Source organism: Artemia franciscana, chromosome 15, assembly GCF_032884065.1.
Source record: "Artemia franciscana chromosome 15, ASM3288406v1, whole genome shotgun sequence".
Lineage (NCBI taxonomy): Eukaryota > Metazoa > Arthropoda > Branchiopoda > Anostraca > Artemiidae > Artemia > Artemia franciscana.
Window position 1 is genome coordinate 43,343,444 of NC_088877.1, and position 26,210 is coordinate 43,369,653.

General features: G+C 36.0%; 1 protein-coding gene across 1 annotated transcript in view; it reads right to left on the reverse strand.

Moving 5' to 3' along the window:
* The window catches only part of LOC136036512 (uncharacterized), a 31,310-nt gene extending 11,435 nt beyond the window's left edge, over positions 1 to 19,875 (reverse strand). Inside the window, exons 1-3 of the mRNA XM_065718805.1 lie at positions 19,568 to 19,875; positions 6,531 to 6,665; positions 2,490 to 2,613 (exon numbers count right to left, since the gene is read on the reverse strand). Of these exons, the coding sequence (XP_065574877.1) occupies positions 2,490 to 2,613; positions 6,531 to 6,665; positions 19,568 to 19,706 (398 nt within the window). The 5' untranslated portion in view covers positions 19,707 to 19,875. The remainder of the gene's footprint in view (positions 1 to 2,489; positions 2,614 to 6,530; positions 6,666 to 19,567) is intronic.
* Between the last annotated feature and the right edge of the window lie 6,335 nt (positions 19,876 to 26,210).

Consider the following 26,210-nt stretch of genomic DNA (forward strand, 5'->3'; position numbering starts at 1 on the left):
TAAAATGTTAAGTATATAAATACACACATAATAAATTTTAATCAGCCGGGATTTTTTTTTTTTTTTTAATAATTAATATTTGCATATGCTTGAATGGTAAGATCTTTTTAAATATAGTACTGACAATATGTAAGTATGGTACAGTAATTCTCGTGTGGTAAATTCTTGCTCGTCTGGCAAAATCTCATTAGAGAATATTGGTAGAATAGTTAGAATAGTTCTTCAAAACCTCACTAGAATTGATTTTTTTCAAGATTTTATTTTTGAGCAAGTGTTCTGTGAAAATCTAGATGACGAGTTTTCTGTGACAGGATTCCTGTGACGAGTTTTGAAAAGACGAGTTTTTTTCCGATCTTTTTGCGCTACAGAACTTTTCTCTGTATATATATATATGCTAAAAGATAACAAATTGTGTATTTGGTCCAATAAAAGAGGCACCTGCATACACCCTACGTTTACCCAAGCCAAATTAACCAAACACTTGGAAAACTATAGGTTCTATCACTATCTTAGCTCTATGACTATCTATCTTGGATTGTACTACCCTAGCAATGACGCATGGACGGATAATGGATAAACATATCTATTAATAAATGAACAAACTTCCTTTTTATACAATCTTAATAAGGGGTAGGGGGATTAATGCCAGGTTTGCTTGTCACTCAATTGGACTATCTGTCTTGGCTTTTTCTACAATTAGCCATGACTTGATGCCCACAATTATTCCATTTTAATTCAATACAATCATTCCATATATTATATACAATTTACTATTAAAATATATTAATAATGTGTTTTTTTAACTGGTCTGTAAGTATTTTTAGTTTTCGATTTTAGTTTCTTATTTTTCGATGGTCACAAATTTTTGCTTTGGCGTTAATCCATATTTTGCAGAAATATCCTTAGAAGCCTACAAGGTGTAATGTGAACTTAGTCAATATTACTTGATGGTTGATCACATGTACAAACCAAAAACAAATAAACTGAAAGAAATAAAGTGGAAATGTCATTATTATATTGTGCTGTTTGTTATTTTATTATCTTATCTTGATGCTATTATTATGCCACTGGAAGGATTGAAGGTCTTTAAGTATTCTTTGTTCAAAGTTGAATAGAATAGCGTTGAAGATTAAAATAGAACTTGACCTTCACCCTAGAACAAAATGTTTGCTTATTTTGATTTTATTTTAGCAGGAGCAAAAGGCTTTACCTGAATTCAGAAAACCATAATTTTTTAAAAACATGAAATTATTTCGAAAGCACCAAAGTCCACACTAAAGCCCTTTTCCCAAGATTCTAATCCCTGTTTGATGAAAAATAATAACACCTAGATATCAGATGAAAAATTTAGTAAAGTTAAAAAAAAGATAAACTGTTTTATAGTACAAAAATGAAGAAGAAATTATCATTATTACTCGCAATCTTAGAATATTATTATCCTTTTTTTTTACTCCTTTTATCAGGTTTCACGGCATCGTCACCTTCCACCATACAGCTAGTATTGGCAATTATTATTATTACTTCTTTTTGTGTTTACTATACGATTTCTCTTAAAGCAACAAGGAAATTTCCCTTAGTATAACTTCTGCTCAGAGGTCATTCCACATTCATGGTGACAATGCGTCAATCACGCTTCAATTTAAGTGTTCCACAAGCGGAATTGACGGCTTTAGGTAGGTCAGAAGAGCTTCACCATCTGAGCATATCTGCCGTGCATGATCTTCAATGGTTTCTCTGACGGAGAACCGTACATACTCTGTATAAGAGGAGCGGGTCAACAAGAGAAGTTCCAGAAATACTTTACTAGTCAATCACACCAAGTTGTTTCGTCTAATTTCATATAATTTTTGCAGTACGACTCTTCTGTATGTCTGATGAACAGACAAGAACGCAACAAAGGTAACTGTAAAGTCTCTTAGAATATCAACTTTTTTAGATCCTTCTGGCTGTGAGTTTCTTGCCGTAAGTAGTCCTGACGAGTAATACTATGGCGAGAAAGCCTCATCTGCTTAGATCTACCATGCATTAACTTCGATAGCTCCTCTGATGAAGGGTGGTCAAAGCCATCGAGGACTAGGTGTCTTGAACACCCCCCCCCTCCCAGAATAATTGTCCAGCCCGTCAAAACGTAACAAACATATACACAAACAAATTTTTGATGTTTTTTTTTGTAACCCCTCTCCCCGAACAAAAATACTTAATATGATCTTGAGGGTAATACATATAGTTGTAAACGACAGATGCCAACGCCAATTTAACGTGCCCAAGGCTAAACATACTTTTCAGATGTAGTCACTCTAAATCTTTGATTTTAAATTCGTTGAAGAGAAGCAGTGTGGGTTGTTTGGGATACAAGATGTTTTACCAGGCAAAGCAACTATTGACATGTTGGGAGACCATTTTACCATCTAGTTTTGCTAGTTTTGATGGGAGAGTTTTTGGTTAAAAAGAAAAAAAAGTGAAGAAAGAAAAGTAAAAAAAAAATGTACCGTGATGCTCCAAAAACTGTTGTTGCATCACTTGCATGTTTCTTAAAGTTATAGACCGAATATCTGTTATACATTCCCCAGATGCTGGTCATATATTTGGCGCTGTATGCTGGAGCACTCTCATCTGAAAGAAAACGAAAACTGTAAAAGAAAAAGAATCCTTAAAAGACAGAGGTTTTTCAAGTCTAGACTGAGCCTTGGGGACAAATTTCTTTGTGGCCACCTTTTCTTCCCTGTTTCATTTTAGCAATATGGTTAAATATATTAAGACAAGTAACAGCAGCGGCTCCGGGCATTTGCAAATTAAAAACTGCGCGTCACTGGTCGGCTTCTGTAATTGATTTTCGGGTAGTATACAATTGCGTCAATTTTCTCTAACATTTTGACGGCAGATTCCTTTTGTTTTCTGGTGTTTTACTGCGTGGAAATAAAGAATTCAAAAGAACTTTTTGAAAAAGAATAATCAGATAATAGTTTAAATTTTAAAAGATTCCATACTATATTTCTACATTAAAAGAATCTTGCACTGGACCACCTTAAGATTGGGCCCTAAAGACCCCTCTCGACGGTCCTGCGAGTAAGTACATTCTAATTTAAAAATAAATACTATGTTTATTTTACCGAGGTCCTATTAAGGCTGTAACGGTAACTGCAACCTAGTAAAGTGCGAACCTTGTCCCATTATAACCGAAAACTAAACAAAAATAGTTTTTAAACAATTTTTTAAATTTAAAAGAATCGACATTTGAATATGATTAAAAAAAAAAGTTTCTTTCAACTGAAAATAAAGAGCAATTTTAAAACTTAAAAAAGAACAGAAATTATTCCGTATATGAGGGGCTGCCCCTTTGCACAAACTTCGCTGTTTAAGCTAAGGTATGCTTCCCAAAAATACCTGTCATTCAAAATCGACTACCTTAGTGTTTGAGTAGACTTTCCTAAAGAATTAGGACAAAAAGTCAAACTTTGGGTTAAAGAGCGAAGGTTGGGGAAGATGCAGCCTCTGCCATATTTTCTGCACGTTTCAAGTATTAGTATTGCTTCTTGCTTTCAGTTGCAAAAACTTGTTTTTTTTAAATTTAATTTCTGAACGTTTTTCAAATCATGCCAGGAAATCCTCTTCCCTCCTTTACCCCCTATATAAAATTTCTCCTGAAAATTTCCTCCCCATGGAAAATTCTTTCTTTGAAAAATCACCCCATTCCCCGTGGAAAACTACCCCGAAAATGTTTTGCATATTCCCTGCGCTATCGTAACGCTGAAGATTACTTTAAAATCGTAGAAAATAGAGTTTTAGATAGACGCAAAAAAAATTTAAGCTATCGAAAAAAGCACATCAAATTACTTAGTAATAGAAAATGATAGAAAATAATAGATAGATAGTAAAGAGTAATAAAAAATAATAGGAAAATAATAGGAAAATAATAGATAGATAGATAGATAGTAATAGATAGATAGATAGAAAATAATAATAGATAGAATAATAGAAAATAGGTATAGGAGTGACAAAAATTATCAAGAAAAACTCAAAGAAAATCCTAATAAACAGCGGGACGGATAAAAAAATTAATGTTTGGGTGGGGACCGATAAAAATAGTCACCCCATCAATATTTTTCGCCCCTCCAACCCTGTAATTAATGAAATTTTTTACCTTCTCAGGGGTCACGTGCCCCTAAGACCACCCCCTGGACACGCCCGTCACTTTTAGCACTACTACGAGTTTTTAGTACTACTTAGTGAATGGCAAACCCTAAAATTTTGATACGAATGTCCTTCTCTAGCCTTGGTTGCCAAAGTAAAGTTTTTGGTATCATTTTGACCCTTTTTAGGGTTTCCGAAACTTTCCCAATTTTTGGGAAAATTTATTCCCAGTTTTTCGCCAAAATGACACTTCTTGGAGTTTTTCCAATACAAGCGCCTTAAAAAATGTACTAAGTCGTTAAATGTGACATATCAAAACCATAAAAAGAGTGTTTAAAAAAGTAACTACTACAGACTAGGATATCTCAACCGCTGTAAGACAAAACTATGCATCTGCCAATCAAACGGTTCGTGGTAACGAACTGTAGTAAGGAGCGACCCGGCTCAATAGTAAACGCAACTCTAAATAACGAAATTTTGATGCTAAAAGATACATCAAAAGAATCGGATTTCCATGCTGATTTTAAATATATAAGTTTTATCAAATTTAGTCTTTGTCATCAAAAGCTACGAGCCTGAGAAAATTTGCCTTGTTTTGGAAAATAGGGGGAAACACCCCCTAAAAGTCATAGAATCTTAACGAAAATTATACCATCGCATTCAGCGTATCTGAGTACCCTTTAGCAAAAATTTCAAGCTCCTATCTACAAAAATGTGGAATTTCGTATTTTTTGCCATAAGACAGATCACGGGTGCGTATTTATTTGTTGTTGTTTTTTTTTACCCAGGGGTCATCGTATCGACCAAGTGAATTCCATAGAATTTTGCAATAGGGCTCATTCTAACGGAAATGAAAAGTTCTAGTGGCCTTTTTCAGTGAACAAAAAAATTGGAGGCACCTAGGCCCCCTCCCACGCTCATTTGAGATAGTCATTTTGTTCCGCATAGTCGAAAACCATAATAACTTTGTCTTTGGGGATGACTTACTCCCCCACAGTTCCTGGGGGAGGGGCTGCAAGTTACAAACTTTGATCAGTGTTTACATACAGTAATGGTTATTGGGAAGTGTACAGACGTTTTCAGGAGGATTTTTTTGGTTTGGGGGTGGGGTTGAGGGGAGAGGGCTATGTGGGAGGATCTTTCCTTGGAGGAATGTGTCATGGGGGAAGAGAAATTCAATGAAAAGGGCGCGGGATTTTCTAACATTACTATAAAAAAAATGAACATGAAAAACTTTTTTCATTTGAAAGTAAGGAGTAGCATTAAAACTTAAAACGAACAGAGATTATTACGCATATGAGGGGTAAAAATACTTTAGCATAAAGAGCGAGGTATTTAGGAGGAGATATACCTCGCTCTTTATGCTAAAGTATTTTTAGTAATTTCAACTATTTATTCTACGGCCTTTCTGATTCAGGGGTCATTCTTAAAGAATTGGGACAAAACTTAAGATTTAGCGTAAAGAGCGAGGTATTAACGAGGGGACAAACCCCCTCATATACATAATAAAAATATAAGAATATAAAAGTTTGTTACGTAAGTTAATCCTTAAGTTACGTATATTTTTACCAATGAAAACGTTCGTTAAAAATTAAAAGTTCTAGTTGCCTTTTTAAGTAACCGAAAAATTCGAGGACAACTAGGCCTCCTTCCCCGCCCCTTATTTCTCAAAATCGTCTGATCAAAACTAAGAGAAAGCCATTTATCCTAAAAAGAATTACTATGCAAATTTCATTTATATAATTTATGCGCGGAGAGCCAAAATCAAATATGCATTAAAATATGCATCAAATATGCATCCCCTCCGCAATCCTTCGCTCTTTACGCTAAAGTTTGACTCTTTGCCACAGTTCTACTTTTTAAAACAATTAAAAACTTCAGCGTAAAGAGCGAGGCGTTGAGGAGGGGACAACCCATTTCATATACGGAGTAATTTATGTTCGTTTTAAGTTTTAATGTCGCTCCTTACTTTCAGTTAAAAAAACTTGTTTTTTTCATTTAATATCATAATGGCTCAAATCTTATGGACGTAATCTAATAAGGTTACGTTTTAACTCCCATTAATGGCCGAATCTCAAGAAATCTATTGGATAAGAAAAGTTTGCGATGTCCGAGAAATTTTGCTATTAGCGAAAGGATATTATAAATAGTAGTTTACCTTTTCACGCTGAGCAGAATGCCAAAGATTTGGGCCCGAAAATTTAGATTAAGAATACATTAGGCAACAGGGGGATAGTCCCACTCAGAAAATTCTAAAAATTGTTGCCTATAAATGTATTTTTCTGTATCCCCCCTCGTAAGGATTAAATATAGATACATCCTTGTTTTGATTAATGTTCAAAAGGTTTTATTTTTGATTATTTACTATTGCTGTGATGACAAAATTTATTATTGTTTACCTTTGGATTGAAACAACATCCCAGGATCCTTTGGACCCTTTTTGAGGTCTTCCTTTTCAACTGCAGTCTTCAGCATATTGGCATGCACCTTCTGCGCTGCATGAGCTCCCATTGGCATTGGCATTTTTTGGCAGTCTATAAAAACATATTTTCTTTCATTTTGTTTGCAACTAATACACAGACCAGTCGTTAAAATCACATTTTTGTACAAAATCATGACTATTCATAGCTACAGTATCCTGTCCGAAATTTGTTGAGTTAAACATTGTTCAACTTTCATGCGTACACTTTATAATAATGGCTGATTCAGAGTGACGATTTAAGTGACAATCTTTCCAAATTAGAAAAGATACGAGTTCGGGACAGCAGTTTTTTTAATTTAAATTTGTGTTAATTTAAATTTACAGTTAATTTAATTATAATTTAACTGATATAATATATCACTAAAATTTAGTGAATTAAATTTTCTGATTCTGTAGAATAAGTAAGAAGGTAAAATGAAGGAAGCATATATATTAGCTATAAATCTTGTATTTGTATCGGTAAGTCTGACTATAGTGTGACGACTGCCCAGCAAATCCTCATATGCTCAGGCACCTCCTTCAGATGCCACTAGCAGATCCTGCTCAAACTATATACGGCTTCAGCCAGCATCTAGTTTTTTGTCGCACCCAAGGGGCTAACCTCGGACCAGGTGAAGGGACAGTCGAAACAGCTGCTTAAAGACCACCGATATCACTGTTAACAAGGCCCCGTTCATAGCCTAAGATCAGCACGCCCCGAGAAGTAAAGCTACGACGCTCTTTACGCCGCCCACCATTCGTCAGGAGTCTAATAAGGTCGAAGCGACTACGGTGTGGCTCTAGCTTAAATAAGACACGGGGCTGAAGAATTAAACATTCTAAATTTGGCATATCTAAATATATCTAAACGATAAATATCAAGTATTGTTTCTAAAGGAGGAAAGAAGGCCAAAAATACCATGTCCATCTATCCTTCAAGATCTAATGGTTTCTTCCATCTTTCGTTTGTTGCCATCCTCATCGTTCCAAGGCTATTGTGCAGAGATATCACATTTCCAGCCTGAATATTTGGCTTGCAGTTCAATACGCGCACCCACAGAAATGCGGAATCACACTAGAATATAGATCAAATAATCTAATTGCGAAAGTGCCGGCTTTTCGATCGGATGCCATAAAAGTTGTTTGTCCACAGCAAACTAGAAGCTATTAACAGCTAGAATGCTTATTATTTTTTAACAAATTTATTTAAAACTACGAGGAAAACTTCCAAAAAATAAAAAATAAGAGAAAAACCAAACCAAAAAGCTGGAAGTGGAACTTCATTATAACAAGGCAAAAGCCAAAGTTACCGCTGATTACAAGTGCAAAGTTGTATTTTTAAAAAAAGATAGTAACCAATTTGATCTAAATCAAATAAGAAGCATCCCTTCAATGACTTTAACGACAGCCCACCCCCTTCGATCCCTGGTACCGGCACTTTTTCTTAAAAACCAAACAGAATGGGGATTCCCCCAACGGAGCCATCTAAATAACCGAAGTGATAGATGGCGTTAATGTTAACTACAATTACAGATAGTGACATGTTTTCTTTTCCAATGACACATTTTTTTTAGCTTATAAACAGTTTTCCATCAATTTTATGAAATTTATGTCTGATGCAAAATTCGAGTGCCAGCCCCATGATTTTCTATGGTAAGAGCATGACACGTTACGCGACTGAGCTAACATGTCAGTGATGAGATTATGTTCCTAGATATACATTCTAGGCAATCAATGTGTTGTTTCTAGGACGCTGGCCAACGGATGTTAAGCGTCACATTATCGTAAAAAATATTTGCGCAATAAACTTCACAACTGGATTTTCGGTAAATGTTATCAGTTACCTGTTTCCGGGCACCTTTTTTGGCGGTAATTTGAGATGCTTGCTGGACAGACATATTCCTTTGAAGGTTAATGGAATGTGTTTCGATTTCCATAAAATTGCAATGACTACAACTGGCCAAATATCATTTTAGTAAATTAATGGTCCTGTCCGAGCTTACCTCCAGGTCCCCTATGTCTTCCCCTAATTTTTTTTTCCAGCCCCCAAGTGTTTTTTAGAAATTGATTTTTTCTTTTTTTTGGGGGGGGGGGCATTTTTGAGGGAATTTTTTTTCTAGCTTTCTTTCCGTGTCTTAAAATCACATTAAATATGATGTCGGTTGTGATTGTTTCTATTAGCAAAATAATGTTTGTAGTGGCGTTTTTAGGACTTCGAATTTTCCTGGGACTTGAGATTATTTTGGGACATCGGGAATTTCGTGGTATGTTTCCGAGGATTCTAGGAATGATGATTTAACTGGTATAGCATAATTATTCATATTGTCAATGAAATAATAAAATACATCTTGTGACAGCTCTCACATCTGGTCTTTCAAGACATAAATACTATAGCAATCCATTCTCCCATGTACTATTGGAGTTACTAACACCCTTTTCGGTATCATTCCAAGAACACGCTTCCTAGTTTCCGAGAATTTCCTGGCATGTTCCAAAAATTTCAAAAATTATGGGTTATCGGGAATGCATAATCATTCATATTGTCAGTGAAACAATACAATATATCGCGTGGCAGACCTCACATCTCACATCTGGTGTTTTGAGATACCAACTGAGTCAACAAAATTTTCATTTTCTAAGAAGTTTTCAATTGATTTAATGAAATTGATGGGCTTTTTGGAACTATTTTTCGGACTTTTTTTATTTTTCTTGGAGTTTCAAGAATTACGAGTTATCTGGTACTGTGTAATACATCCTGTGACAACCCTCACATCTCACATCTGGTCTTTTGAGATAACAAGTGAGTCAACTACATTTTAAGCTTCTAACCAGTTTTCCATTGATTTTATGAAATTTAAATTTGGAATTATTTTTGGGACACTGAGAATTTCTTGCGTTATCTGGCATTGCCTAATCATTCTGGTTCTCGAGAATTTCATGCATGCTTCTGAGAATTTCAAGAATGATGCAATATCTGGTATTACGTAATCGAGAATTTTCTGGAATATTTCCTAGAATCTTAAGAATGATGCGTTATCTGGTCCTGGCTAATTATTCATGTTGTCAGTGAAACAATAAAATACATTTTGTGACAGTCTTCACATCCGGTCTCTTGAGATAACAACTAAGTCAACAGCATTTTTAGCTTCTTAGCAGTTTTCCATTTATTTTATGAGATTTAAGGATTTTTTGGGAATTAGAACTTTTTTCTATTTGTACTTATTTCGGGATTGGAATTATTTCGGGACGCCGATAATTTCTTGGCACGTTTCCGAGAATTTAAAGAATGATGAGTTATCTCCAATTGCTTAATCGTTAATATTGTCATTGAAACAATGCAATACATCGTGTGACAGCCACATATCTGATCTTTTGAGACACAGCTACTGTGGCAATCTATACTGCGATGTACTATTGGAGTTGCTACTACCCTTTTTGGTATCATTCCAAGAATATAAATCCTGGTTTCAGAGAATTTCTTGGCATGTTTCCGAGAATTTTAGGACTAATATGTAATCTGGTAATGCATAATCATTTATCTTACCAGTAAACCAATACAATACATCCTGTGACAGCCCTCACATCTCACATCTGGTCTTTTGGGTTGACACCTGAGTCAACAACATTTTCTGCTTCTAAACAGTTTTGCATTTATTTTATGATTTTTTTTGGGGGGAAGACTTAGATATATTTTGGGACACCGATAATTTCTTGGTATGTTTCCGAGAATTTCAAGAATGATGCGTTATCTGGTATTGCGGACACTGATACTGTGGCAACCCATACTCCCATGTACTATTGGATTTGCTAACACCTTTTTTGGCCAAGCAGTTTTCCGTTGATTTTATGAAATCTATGATTTTTTTATTTGGACTTAGATTTTTTGGGGCATTATTTTATAAGCCTGCTCGCACACTTATTAGTCCCAAATGAGCCTAACTTTGAAATCAGTTAACAGAATGTCACTGACAACATGAATGATTACGCAATACCAGATAAAGTATTATTCTTGAAATTATCGGTGTCGCAAAATAATTCCGAAGTCAGAGTAGAAAATTATAAGTCTAAGTTAATTTTATGTCCAGTTGTTATCTGAAATGATTAGACTTGAGGGGTATCACCGGACGTATTGTATTGTTTCACTGACAACACGACTAATTACGCAATACCAGGTAACGTATCATTCTTGGAATTCTCGATCCCCAAAATAGTCCAAAAAACGTACATTTTATAAAGTCAAAGGAAAACTGCTTAGAAGCTAAATGATGTTGACTCAATTGCTACCTTAAAAGACCAGAAGTGAGGGCTGTCACAGGATGTATTCTATTGTTTCACTGACAACATGAATGATTACGCAAGAACAGATAATGTATCATTCTTGAAATTCTCTGAAACATGCCAAAAAAGTATGGGTGCCCAGGGATAATTAATATAAAATAAATCGCTAAAAAATTTTAAGTCCAAAAAATAATTTTAAGTCCCAGAAAAAATAAATTTTATAAAATCAATGGAAGCTGCTTAGAAGCTCAAAATCTTGTTGACTTAGTTGTTACCTCAAAGACCAGATTTGAGGGCTTATTTCACAGACAACATGAATGATTACGCAATACCAGATAACTGATCATTATTGAAATTCTCAGAAACATACCAAGAAATTCTCAGTGACCCAAAACAAGTCCTCGAAAAACAATAAATTTCATAGAATCAATGAAAAACTGCATAGAAGCTAAAAACGTAGCTGACTCGGTTGTTATCTCAAAAGACAAGATGTGAGATGTGAGGGATGTCATAGGATGTATTATATTGTTTCACTGGCAGCATGATTGATTGCGCATTACCACATAACGCATCATTCTTGAAATTCTCGGAAACATACCAAGAAATTCTCGGCAACATTCTTGGAATGCAACTGGAATGGAGTTGGTGTTAGCAACTCCAATAGTACATCGGAGATAAATTGTCACAGTATCTGTGTCTCAAAAGATGAGATGTGAGAGCTGTCACAGGATGTATTGCATTGTCTCACTGACAACATGAATAATTAAGCAATACCGGAAGAAGCATAATTTTTGAAATTCTCAGAAACATACCAAGAAATTGTTAAATCGGGTGTTATCTCAAAAAGCAGATGTGAGGGCTGTCAAAGGATGTATTGTATTGTTTCACTGACAACATGAATGATTACACAATACCAGGTAACGCATCATTCTTGAAATTCTAGGAAAACTTTTCATGAAATTTTCAGGAACCAGAATGATTACGCAATACCAGACCACGTATTATTATTACTGAAATTCTCAGAAACAAGTCAAAAATATCTCGGTTTCCAAAAATAAATCTAAGTCCCCTAAACCGTAAATTTCATATAATAAATGGAAAACTGATTAGAAGCAAAAATGTTGTTATCCCAAAATACCAGGTGTGAGGGCAGTCACAGGATGCGTTGCATTGTTTCACTGACAACATGAATGATTACGCGAAAGACCAGATATGAGGGCTGTCACAGGATGTATTGCATTATTTCAATGACACCGTGAATGATTATGCAATACTAAATAGCGCGTCATTCTTGAAATTCTTGGAAACATACCACAAAATTCTCGGAAACCAGGATGCCTTTTCTTGGAATGATACCAAAAAAGGTGTTGGCAACTCCAATAGTGCATGGGAGCGTAGGCTGCCACGGTATCAGTGTCTTAGAAGACCAGATGTGAGGGCTGTCACTGGATATACTGTTTCGTTTCATTGACAACATATATGATTACGCATTACCAGATAACGCATCATTCTGAAATTTTCAGAAACACACCAAGAAATTATCAGTGTCCCAAAATAATCCCTCAAGTCGTCAAAAAAACATAAACTTCATAAGATTAATGGAAAAGTTCTGAGAAGCTAAAAATGTTGTTGACTCAGTTGCTATCTCAAAAGATCAGATTTGAGATGTGAGGACTGTCACACGATGTATTGTATCATTGCTGGCGTTGGCTTTGGCGTACGGTACCGTTAATATATACAATTCAGGATTTGAAATAAGGTGCTTGAATCAGGAATCCTTATTGACTCTCCGTATCTTAGTCCCGGTTACAACCCGGGATTGTTGTAGACCCGAGGGTAGGTGTGACTCACAGACTCTTCGCACAGAAAGTCCTTAGTTTTTCCTTCAAATTTGAGCCTCTTCAGGCTCATATTAGGTTTTAATCAGAGGTGGTTTGTGGGGGAATCAGAGGGGGACGGGCGCAGAAAATTTAGGGGGCACAAATTTTCAAGTAAATAGCCTAACAGTTATAACCATTTTGTAATTTAAAATTTTATTTTTATTAAAATAAATTGAAGGGCGCAGTTGGCAGTAAATATAAGCAAATTCAATCCGAAACTCTCATTTTTCCCAAGCGTTTATCACCATTGCTTGAAAATAAAATAAGTAGACCAAATTTAATTAATTTTAGTGTTTTTTTGTGATTTTTTGTATTCAAGTTTTGTTAATAAATGAAGATTTAGTTTAAGTTTGGCTTGGATATTTTTGGAAGGCAAGGGGGGCAGGGGCAATCAAGATTTTCCCCCGGGCGCAAGAGAAGCAAGAACCGTCACAGGGTTGGATGCAAGCATGGGCACTAGTTCACTGATAGAAGTCCAAAATTTCTCGAAGTTGAAAATTTACATAATTTAGAAAATACAACTATTTTGCGACAATAGCATTGTTTCAGACCCATGCATCCCCCAACTCTCCCCGAAAAAATTTCTGCTGGTGCCCTGGAGCCAAATGAATTTTCCTTCTGCCGTCTATTGTTGTGGAGCATTGATTCAGAGATGTAAATGCTGAACACATCTTTCTCCTCTTTTTACAAAGAGCCTTGCCAATTTTACTTCTTAAGCAACTGAAAACGTCACATATTTTTAAATTAAATAATCCGTATCGCTTCAGTGCATGGTAACAGAGTTAGCTATTTGTTTATTGTTGCACTAATTCTTGGGTAGATAAGAATCAATTTTACAAAATCCGTTATCAGTGCTGAATTTATTTTAATTTTGTTTTGAATTCATAAAAAACTTTTTTTACGATTTTTTTCTCGGGGCCTTCGTACGAAATAAAAAATTACCATAATCATCTGTTCTCACATCCAAAACCAGGGGGGGGTCTAGGAAACTCCATTTCTTATATAATTTTGTCCGTGGTTTTGCCATAACTTTTGAGCAATCGCGCTTGTTTTAGGAAAATCCACCCCCTCACCATAACCCTGAATTAATTCTAACATCCTTTTTTTTCTCGCTGATGGAAGATTTCAACAAAGTGACATATACGAGAACCTTTTGATTGAAATCAGGGAACTAATACACATTATTAAGACATTTAAGAGCGTAAAATTCATTTTTTCTTCCCAAATATTATTGAGAAAAAAATTCCACACAACATCCCCAAAGATTCTAAAACCGTCAAACCAAAATTGATCTGAGCAAGACATAGATCCTGATCGATCACACATTTTATCCATTTTCCACTGGAGAAATTTTCTTAGAAATTTTTCAGATGTTCTCCAGTGGAACTCAGATGTTCTCAATTGTGGGAGTTGACAGAATTTATTGCCAATACATTGCACAAGCGGCAATGGAAAATCTTTTTATCATTTCTAAGGGATTTCCAACTGATAAAAAGTATTGTAAAAAGGACGGAAAACAGGATATTAGAAGAAAATAGCTGTAAGCGTCCGGGTCCCATTACAGTTCATCTCTAGACGTTCCGTTCTTGAGAATCATAAAATCTACGCAGCTAAACCAAACTGAATATATACTGTAAAAAAAAAATTTCATGTGATTGAGACGACTATTAAAGCTGTTTTCAATTGACACTTTTTTTATGACAATTTTTTTTCAGGAAAATACTGAAACGTTACCCATTATCGCTTGTGCAGTTAGTGCAGAAAAATTCTGTCCGATTACACTTTTCAGAATAAGATTTTTTTCAGAATATTTGGGAAAATTTGCTACCGTTTTTCCTCTTTTGTGGCTTCCATGGGCTCTTTGGCTAGATGGAAGGGGACAGTCGTCAGTTTCAGTGGGGTTGAAGGGGGAAATGCGACTTCAAATTTTGAGTCTTTTTTTATATGCGTAGCTCTCAGCAAATATTTCCCAGTAATTGTTCATAGAAAAACATACAAACGGAAAATGGATGAAGACAGTTGATTTTTCAACTTCCAAATTAATTGTTTGACAGTATTCAACCACAAGCTTGACTTAATTTTGTTACTGTAGCTGGTTTTAAGCAAGAATTTTTCAGCTTCCAACTTGGGATTTTCTTGGACCGATTTTCAACTGGATGACAGATTTCCCAGCTTTCAACTTAGTTGGAAGCTGAAAATTCTTGGAAGCAAATTTCTGTTTGACTAATTTTTTTGTAGCCAATAGCATGTTTCCAGCTCATTTTTCAACTTCCCAGTTGGTTTTTCCTTAAACCAACTTCCAATTGGACAACTGATTTTCCAACTTTCAACTTAATTGAAACTTACTAACAGTATTTAACTACAAGTTTAGTTTAATTTGATTGGTAAGCAATATCTCACTTTCAAGGTGTGCCTGAAACTCAAACCTGTTCAACACAACACTTTAACTCAACCCCCTTATAACTAAATCATCGATTAAATTAACCCCATTTAACTTGGCCCCATTCAGCCCAATTCTCATGCGATTCAACTCTCATCAAACTCAGCACCATTTAGATCAAACCCCATTCAATTAAACCCCGTACGTTTGACTCCCCCCCATGCCGCCCATCCCCATTCAATCTATCCTAATTTGTTGCATGGGTTGAAATGAACGGGGTTTGTATAGAATGGAGAATGAACTGAACGAGGTTAAGGTAAATCAAGTTGGGTTAGACGGGGTTTAGTTGCATGGGGTGGAGTAAATGAGGATTGAATTGCACGAGCTTGAGTTGAATGAGGGTTGAGTTGCGTGGAGGTTGAGGTGAAGTGGATGAGCTGAATGAGAGGGTGTGATAAAAAGGAATTGAGTTAAATTGGGGTTGTGTCGAATGGGGGTTGAATTGAACAAGGGTGGAATTATATTGGAATCGGTTTTCAAACGTGTTGTACTTGTGGAGTTCTGGAAAAAAAAATTACAGCAATAGACTAGCTATCTTGTTTCTTGGCTAGAACTCAGCATGTTTATTTATAAGCAAGACCGATATTCGAAAAAATTAAAGTAAATTTTGATTAGGATTCGCTTCGAAGAATTCTAATGATGGGAAATCTCAGCTATTTTCTAATTCATGTGAAAAACAAAAAAGAACGTGATGCTACAAACTATTGATACAGGAATAGTTTTTTTTTAATTTTAGTTTTCTTATGCTATAAACTCGCTATGTAGTATGCCTTTCTTTTTTGCCTTACCAATAGCGAATAACAGAAAATATAATCTCCAACAAAAACAAAAATCGTACAACAAAACAAGGCGCTGATCTCCACAAAGGTTCCATTGCCTGCAACATATTTACATATCTAGCTGGGATTTATTTATATTTTATCACCGTCTCCACAATAATCCTTACCGGTGACTAAAAAGAAAGAAAGAAATGGACTTGAATCCAATTTAGTAATGAGCCTCAAATTTGGCTTTTCCCATTCCTTTAAAAAAAATACTCACTTAAAAAAAAAAAATCCTGGAAAGTAATTGAACTAGATGAAGGACACTTTCAGGAATGGATCCAGAGCTTAAATTATCTTCTGGGATTTTAAGTAGGCTATATATCAGCACCCTTTTCACCTTTAAGGGGCGCTGATTTTTTTTTTTTTTTTCATCAACTTGAACAAACATTGTGTTTTAAGAATGAAAACTTTCAGAAGTAAATTTACAGCTTAAATGAGGGCCAAAGAAAGCGTTTTTAGCCTCATAGCTTAGCAAGATCGTAATTATACGGTTTTAAAAATGTTGTAAATGTGTAGCTTAGATTTGAAAAAAAAAACATACTAATGGTTCTTTTGGACGACTCCAACGGACAGTGTGCCTCACACCGCAAATTAGCCTCCATACGAAAGCTCGAATTCAAATTGCCACATTTTTAAACATTGTCAAAGATTGAATTTTTGTCACAATCCTTTAAGAGAGTGCTCAAACACAAGGGCCGTTAAATGAGAATGAGAAGTATATTCAAAGAAGTTTAAGACTTTAGCCTAAAGAACAAGGGTTGAGGAAGGACAGCCCTCCTCATATACATAATAGTTTATGTTCGTTTTAGGTTTTAATATTCCTCCCTATTCTCAATATAATTTTTTTTCCATTTAATCATTAAAAAAACGGCTAAATTCAGCAAAAACCCGCTTTATGTTAAGCCGGATTCATACAACTCTGAATTCACGCTTGTTTTAAAATTGAAGAACGAAATAAATCGCAAAAACTTTTGGGCATGTGGTCTTAGTCTAAAAAACTACTGGCAATCTGCTAAGCCTTAGAAGCAGGAACAGAGTAGAGATAAGAGCTTGGAGACCCTTCTTTGGGTATGATTTAGGATCTTGATCCGTGCTAAAAAGATTCATTCAATCATTCAATTTATTCAATCAATAGATTCACAAAAAAAAAACACTTCAATATATTTTCCCATGCAAAACTCTATGTAGAAAAAAAACAGGAGAGAAACAAAAATGGAACAAATAAAAAAATAAAAAATAAAATAAATAAAAAACAATAAAGAACAAATAAAAAAAACATTTGCAAAGATTCCCGACTTTAAGACATTCATACAAAATACGCAAAAATACATCAAAATTACTGCCTGAGCTTGGCGACCCCATAAAGAGGACAGAAAAAGGGAATAACATATTCCCCGTTCACTGCCCGTGTCAAGACATTCCCCCATAAGACATCCCCATTCAACATAAGAGAAAAATATTCATGTAAGCATAAAAATAGAAAGAAGGAAAGAGACTGGGCTCGCCAGAATTTCAGGGTCAAATTTTTCTGTTAACCTAACATGGAGTCACTCTACTGCTTAAAATGGACTAATGGAATAAATTGCAAAACTAGCGGGTATCTGTCCTCTGTTTTTGCATCTTTGCATAACTCACCTGATTTCCAAGTAGCAAAAAGCCCCTGATCTGGAATCCATCCCAGCAAACGTATACTCTATTTCTTTCAACATTTAGCCCTGCATTTCTTTTGGGACAAGTTCAATTTCAGCCTTTCAGGATTCACTTATAATACAAATCCAATTAACACCATTAGCCCTTGTGACTAGGGACAACATCAATCAAGGGACAGAAAGAAAGGCAAAGGGGAAGAACAAAAAGTGACCCAAACCAGACGGCGCAATAGAAACAAGTGGTCAAGCTGATGGCTAAAAAAGCCCCATTTCGGTCATAAAACTGTTACCTTGGTTGAAGCTATCTGTGGTTACAAGAATTCCTGGTACTTGTGTATCATTCAGAACACAATCAATAAGTGAAGTCAGGTTCTTTCGTGAAACAAACTACGATGCGAAAATCCAGTTTCATAGCCACAAAGAGAGAACTCAATTTAGTTTGCTATGCATTGTGATAGAAGATAGTGTCCGAACATGGATTTTGAAATGAAGATTTTAGATTTGCCAAAGACTGAAAAAGAGGCAATTATATTTTTCCAGGATAAGGGGCTGTTGCCCACAACAATACAGTGTGTCAATGGACACAACATGACTTCATTTCATTAGCTTTATCAGAAGTTTGGGCTATATGTTTGCAAATTAGGGGGGAGGGGTGGGGTGCATTATATCAAATACCTAACCTAACCACCTCTATATATATAAAATATTTAATTAAAATATACCTGTATCGTAGTTCGTTTCACGAAAGAACCTAACTTTACTTATTGAGCGTGTTCTGAATAATACACAAGTGCCGAATTCCTTACCTATTACCTATTTATACACCTATATGCGTTTAAATTTTTAAAGGTTGGCATTTTTTAATGGGCGGCTACTTTCCTAACACATTAACTAGCCTTTTTGTTCTATCCTAATCATTGTACTTGTTTTCAGACAGCATTAGTTCTTAGTAGTTCTTAATCGATTCTTCTTTGAAATATTTCCACAGGCTAGGCTAGCTAGCCTAGCTCATTTTATTCTCCATAGGAAACCAAACTAGGCTGAGCGAATATCAAAGCAAGGAAAAATCAGAGGGAAAGGTAAAGGCATAGAGTAGGGGCTATTGAGGAAGGAAACTTATTATGAAAATATGTTTTTATTTCATCAAAATTGATTCTATCTATAGGTACACAGGTCGAAACAAGAGAGACGCATCGGCAGAACGCATGGGAAATATACACTTCGGGCTATGTACATGCACATTAGGAGGGGTTGGGGGTAAAGTAAAGTGGAGTTGCAATCAAATATTTTGTATTATGTAATAAAAATAAAATTATTCTGAATGTAATAGAGTAAGAATTGTTTTCTAAACATGTTTCCTTCTCAATAACCCCCTACTCTACGCTTCTACCGAGAGAATTTATTCAGCAGCAACTGTAAGACTGCTATTTGCATATTTATCATTAGTGACATTTCAGATTCTCTGTGGAATAATCTTTTCATATAGGCCTATTTTGCGTTTTTTTAAGCAGACTGTTGACGGCCTCCCCGCAAAATTTTGAAACTTTCGCAATATTTCCTTTAAGTTATATAACCATCTAGTTTTGCCACTTTTGACTTATGTTCCTAAAGTAGATAGACCTATGTTACAACCCTCCAAGGCCCGTAATCAGATGGCTCTTTATGGTCACCCCCTTGCAGTACTATAACTTATAGCTTCTTCTCCTTCATTCCAAACAATTCCCCCATAGTTAGCTGGATTTTCTTTTCTGCCTCCTCCCCCCAGAATGAATTCCTGGGTATAACCTGGCCCTTGCTTCCATTCATTTCCCCCAATCCATTAAGCTTTCCGTCTTAGAATCAAGAATGGGCTGCTCCATAAATTTTCACGACGAATTGAACTAAGATAATAAATGCAAACTCACCTCGACAATTCCAGCAGAACCCGAATAATTCACCCACTTTGCTTCTTCCAAAGCCCCTTCTATAAATCTTCTCCGCAGTTGTTGACACCTCGACAAGAAGGGGTGCAGTAAAAAAAGAAGTATCACAGAAATAGTTCATAAAATGAATATCTAAAAAACACAAAATATAATTGAACAGCAAGTGCCAAAATTTGTACTACAGTATTGATGCTGTTTGAGCGCTGTTACTAGCGAAAATGTTATTATCAATTCCAAATGAATTTGCCTCTAAAGATCAGATCAGATATAGTCACTGAATAACCAAATTACTGATTTTACTAGTTATACGAGTAGCCTACGATACCAAGCTCACGTTCACAGCGGCTGATACTGCAGCGTTGCCAGCAATAGACCTAAAAGTTATATCAGAGTAGACAGAAATTATGGGGACAGAGAAACGGAGAGTTTACTTGTAAAAATGCTGCGGCTTTTTAGTCAATTTTACTCGCTCGAAATTTGACATTGCAATAACATGTGTTCCTAATTTACAGTTACTCCTTCTTAAAATAAACCACTCTTTATATTATTCCTAAAAGCGCTTCACTTACTTTACCACCACCCCCTGATGTGCAAATATATTTCCCAATTAAGACACTTGGTATTAACCAAGTGACATATAGAAATTGCCAATTCTGTCGGTTTGTCTGTCGATCCCGGTTTTGCTACTTTAGGCACTTCCAGGTAAGCTAGGACGATGAAATTTGGCAAGCGTATCCGGGACCGGAACAGATTTAATTAGAAATAGTCGTTTTCCCGATTTGACCATCTGGGGGGAGGAGTGAGGGGCCGGTTAATTCGGAAAAAATAGAAAAAATGAAGTATTTTTAACTTATGAGTGGGTGATTGGATCTTAATGGAATTTGATGTTTGGAATGATATTGTGTCTCAAAGCTCTTATTTTAAATCCCGACCGGATCTGATGACATTGGGGGGAGTTGGAGGGGGGAGAAACCTAAAATGTTAGAAAACACTTAGAGTGGAGGGATCGGGATGAAACTTGATGGGAAAAATAAGCGCAAGTCCCAGATACATGATTGACATAATCAAAACTGATTCGCTCTCTTTGGGGTAGTTGGAGGGGGGGGGGGAGTAATTCTTAAAAATTAGAAAAAATGAGGTATTTTCAACTTACGAACGGGTGATCGGATCTCAATGAAATTTGATGTTTAGAAGGAAATCGTGTCTTAGAGCTCTTATTTTAAATCCCGACCGGATCTGGTGACGGGGGCGGGGAGTTGGGAGGGGCAAACCTAAAACTTGGAAAACACTTAGAGTGGAGGGATCGGGATGAAACATGGTGGGAAAAATAAACACAAGTCCTAGATAGATGATTGACATAAACGGAACGGATCCGCTCTCTTTGGGGTAGTTGGGGGGGGGGGGGGGTTATTTCTGAAAAATTAAAAAAATAAAGGTATTTTTAACTTACGAACGGGTGATTCGACCTCCATGAAATTTGATATTTAGAAGGATATCGTGTCTCAAAGCTCTTATTTTAAATCCTGACCAGATCTGGTGACATTGGGGGAAGTTTGGGGTGGGGAAACCTAAAATGATGGAAAACGCTTAGATTGGAGGGATTGTGATGAAACTTGGTTGGAAAAATAAGCAGAAGTCTTGCATACGTGATTTACATAATTGGAACGGATCCGCTCGATTGGGGGGGGGGGTAGTTCTGAAAAATAAGAAAAAATGACGTATTTTTAACTTAAGAAGGAGTGATCGGATCTTCATGACACTTCATATTTAGAAGGACCTCGTAACTCAGATATCTTATTTTAAATCTCAACCGGATCAAGCGTAATTGGGAGGGGAGCAGTTGGGGGGACCGGAAATCTTAGAAAATACTTAAAGCGGTGAGATCAGGATGAAACTGGATGGCAAAAATAGAAACCTGTCTAAGATACGTGACTGACATAACTGGACCGGATCTGCTCTCTTTGGTGGAATTGGGGGGGGGGGGGGGTAATTTTGAAAATTGAGGTATTTGTAACTTACGAAAGGGTGACCAGCTCTTAATGAAATTTGATATTTAGAAGGATCTTGTGCTTTAAAGTTGTCATTTCAAATTCCGACCAGATACTGTGACATTCGGAGGAGTTGGAGGGGGAAACCGGAATTCTTGGAAAACATGAAAATTGGGGTATTTTTATCTTACGAATAGATGATCGGATCGTAATGAAATTTGATTTTTAGAAAGAATTCATGTCTCAGAGCTCTTATTTCAAATCCCGACCAGATCTTTAGACATTAGGGGGAGTTGGAGGGGGAAATCTTGGAAAAACACTTGGAGTGGAGGAGTCGGGATGAAGCTTGGTGGATAGAATAAACAAATGTCCTTGATACGTGATTGACAGAATCGTACTGGATTCGCTCTCTTTGGGGGAGTTGGGGGGAGGGGTTCAGTGATTTGGCGAGTTTGGTGCTTCTGGACGTGCTAGGGCGATGACAATTGGTAGGCGTGTCAGGGAGCTGCACGATTTGACTTGATAAAGTCGTTTTCCCAGATTCGACCATCTGGGGGGCAAAAGGGAGAGGAAAAATTAGAAAAAATTAGGGATTTATAACTTACGAGTGGGTGATCGGATCTTAATGAATTTTGATATTTAGAAGGACTTTGTGACTCAGAGCTCTTATTTTAAATCTTGACCGGCATTAAGCCTCTTATTTTCCTTTTTTAAATCAATCTATTGATTCATAGAATTTTGTTAGAGTTCATACCATATGATCTCTTGGCTCTTAGCTCTTCTCGCCTCGTCACAAGTGCCATATGAGCTCTTAGCTCTTGTTTCTATATATTTTGCTATATGTTTTTCTTTACCTCAAATAGATTTAACGGCAAAGAAGCAATATGGACAAAATCAGAAAACGAAAAAGTGTATGGACAACATGTAATATAGGCTATATATTTGCAAATCCGGGGGGGGGGCAATTAATTTAACTTTTCAAGTTATTTTCAGAATTTTATAGTGTTTCCTTCAGAGAAGATTAACTGTAAACTAGGGATGATCAGGTAAGTACTATAGCGGGTTAAGGGGTGTATTTGGTTTCCATTTCTGACATACGCTTGAAGAATGATTTGATTGGCAATAAAATGTGATGAAAACCCACTAATGGAATTAAAACGAATTTGGGAAACGAATAGAGGCTAGATTCTCGCTATTTTTTGCCTTACATTTATTTTCAAGAGCTCGAATCAAAAATAGCGTGACTTTGGGTTAACAGCAAAACCTAGCATGAAAATTTGACCTTTTTTCTCAGTCTATGTGGGAAAAATAATAGAGGCCAGCTTAAAAAAATGCCTTTAATCAGGAGCAGCTTTAAAATTTTGAAATCAGGGTTATTGTTTCAAAAATTTAGCGCAATAATGGTAAAATTGATATTATTATTTTTTTACTTGACCATACAAAAGCAAAGCAAGCAGTGGACTGAAGTCATAAAATTACGACAGTGATTTTCAAAATAATGACTTATTACAAAATAAAAAAAAATGCGAAATTTGATCGTCAAATTTTATGGAATTTTGAATCTGTTCTTTTTTTATATTAAATGTTCAAAAACAAAGTTTTTCTTACGAAGGTAAACAGCACATTTGAGACTTAAAACATAGAAAAATTATTGTTTCACAGATTACATATATATATATATATATATATATATATATATATATATATATATATATATATATATATATATATATATATATATATATATATATATATATATATAACTAGCTCAAAGGAGCTGACTAGTAACATTTTCTGATATCTGTAAAGTTATAAAAACTGGCGCTTTACTGAAAACACAAAAAAAATGATAACCAGCCAGCAGAAAATAAAACACTATTGCCGCCAATAGTCTTTCACTATGCTCACTTACTTACGCTTGCAGCAGGACCGGGCTTTTCCGCCTCGATCCAGCAGATTTTGCCTAATGAGCAACCATCATTTTTTTAATCGCCCGCCTTTTCTTCTATACTATGTTGATAAGGGTTCAACGAAGGGTATCTTCTTAATGAGACATTCGCTTTGGTGATGCAAAACGTGTCAAAGCCAGGAGAGCCGGCGCCCAGTGGAGCTTGATAACGCTTGAAATTTCGTCGATGTTGAAACAGTGTCGACAAATATCATCTTTCGAAGTCTGATTGGATATCCGAGGCGTAAAATTGAATGTAAGCAATGGTGGTCATTAAGCAAAAAGATTTTGCCTAATGAACAACTATCAATTTTTTAATTGTCCGCCTTTTCTTCTATACTCTGTTGATAAGGGTTCAATGAAGAGTATCTTTTTAATGAAACATTCGCTAGGGTGCCGCAAAATGTGTCAAAGCCAGGGGAGTCGGTGCCCGGTGGAGCTTGATAAGGCTTGAAATTTCGTCGTGTTGAAACATTGTCGACAAATATCGTCTTCCGAAGTCTGATCAGATATCCGAGGCGTAGGTGGTCAAAAATCTCTAGACTACGTCCCTGAGCTGCTTTGATTGGCCACGGTTTAACACCATAGACTAGGACTGTGCCCATTATCGGTTTATGTATGCTTATGTTCTTTCGCAAGCTAATTTCTCGATGGAAATAGAGATGTCTGCGAAGCTGAGGGAAAACTGTTCGAGTTCTAAATATTCTTCTGTTGACATCTTGATCACATCCTCCTTTCGAATCCAACTCGAATCCCAAATAAACGAGACTGTCAATCTTTTCAAACGGGAGACCATTGAGGGTTAGTTGATGATCTGTTGTGATGTTTAAAACAAGAACTTGTGCTTTCTTCGTGTTTATTCGTAGGCTGAGAAATTTGCTAGGTCATCAATCTTTTGCCGGGCTAACTTAGGGTCTGGCGCAAGAAGGATTACGTCGTCTGAGTATTCAAGCCCGTCAAGCTGACATTTCTACCAACTATTATTCTTTCAAGTCTACATAGGGCATAGTCGACGATGTAATCAACATTAAAGAGAATGGTTATTAAAGAGGAGCGACGAGAGTATACAGTCTTGTTTCACACCCAACTCCACATCGAACACTGACGACTCTTCCCCAAAGACTCTAGCTCAGAACACACATTTTTCGTAATAAGCACAGCCTATGTAAACACCAGCTGTGCAAAAATTTTTCAAAAGTAGCACATAGCTATCGTCACGACATTAATAGGCGCTGCGTCAAAACCAGACGCTCTCGCAATTGGAAATTGGATTCCACAGCCTATATAGAACGAATGGACGGATAATAGATAGACATATCTATTAACAAATGATCTAACATCATTTTTATACAATCCTAATAAGGGGGATGGGGGGTTAATGCCAGAATTAACTGTGGTCACAACCGAAATTTCTGTTTTCGCTCCCGGAATATAGCCAAGAACTTTCCGCGCTGATTGGCTGTGGGAGCGCCGGAGGTTAACGCCTAGTCTAAAGATGTGTTTTGAAATCCTTCTATGGCCAAGATACGACTCCGCGCAACTGGTGTCTATTTAGGCTGTGGTAATAAGTTTCCAAGATATCAACGATTTCTTGTGGCATGCCTTCTTCAAGGAGAATCTGGAATCTTCCACAAGGTTTGTCGTTTAGCTGAATTGAAGGCGGCAACATAGTCTAAGAATATGTTGATAAGGGGGAGCTTTTACCTTTGGCATTGTTGCACGATCAAGCAGAGGACAAAAATCTACAAGATCAGAGATCCGGATTGGTTCTCCTGTATTGTCCTATCTCTCGCTGTTTGGAATCTACGCAGTAGAATGGCAGCGAATAATTTGGTTGTAATGTCAATGAGAGACATCTACAATTAACACGTTCTGTATTTTTGTCTCTTTTTCTAAACGGGGAAGATGACTGAAATTATCCAGTCCTTTACAAAATTCTTGCTTTCCCATATTTCTGGAAATAATGGCAGTAGCTGGTTTGCAATTAAGCGGGGAGAAGCTTTATAAAGATCTAACAGAGATGTGTTTATATAGTACGGCTCCTTCGAGACCGAGGGTGGCGGGTTTTCACCTCAATAATCACGTTTGTGTTGGGGTTTAGAAGTTTGCTAAAATGCAATTTCCATCACTCAACTTCTTGGGTACAATTAGTTATGGTATTACCTTGTTTATCTTTAACAGAGTCAGGCAGAGAGGATTTTTTCCCCCGTAGTTTCTGTATAAATTTGATATGAGCGTCTAGAATTTTAATTTTGCGCTGCGTTTTCAGTTTATGAGTGACTTCTTTTAGAAAACTCAAGCAAGCTCAGTTTAGCACTACTTTTCAAAATTTTAAATATTCTAGAAAATATCATAAGTCACTTAATTTGAGCTAGTTTTGTAGATATATATTGGGAATTCTGCGAAGCAATAATTATTTTTCATTTTAAGTTTAAACTTCGCCATTTACTTACGTGGCGAAAACATTGTTTTTAAATTAATTTTTGTTCTTTTCTATTTTATTACATATATACAATAAGCTTTTTGAAAAGATCTTTGTTTAATTTTCTCGATGTGACTATAGAATTCAATGTCCCCCTTTTTTTTTTTTAAATAGGACACTTAGTGTGGCTCAAGTTAAATCATAAGGAGTTCCTTATGATTTGACCTAAAAAAAAAAAATGCATCCTGAAACTTGTCAACAGAGATA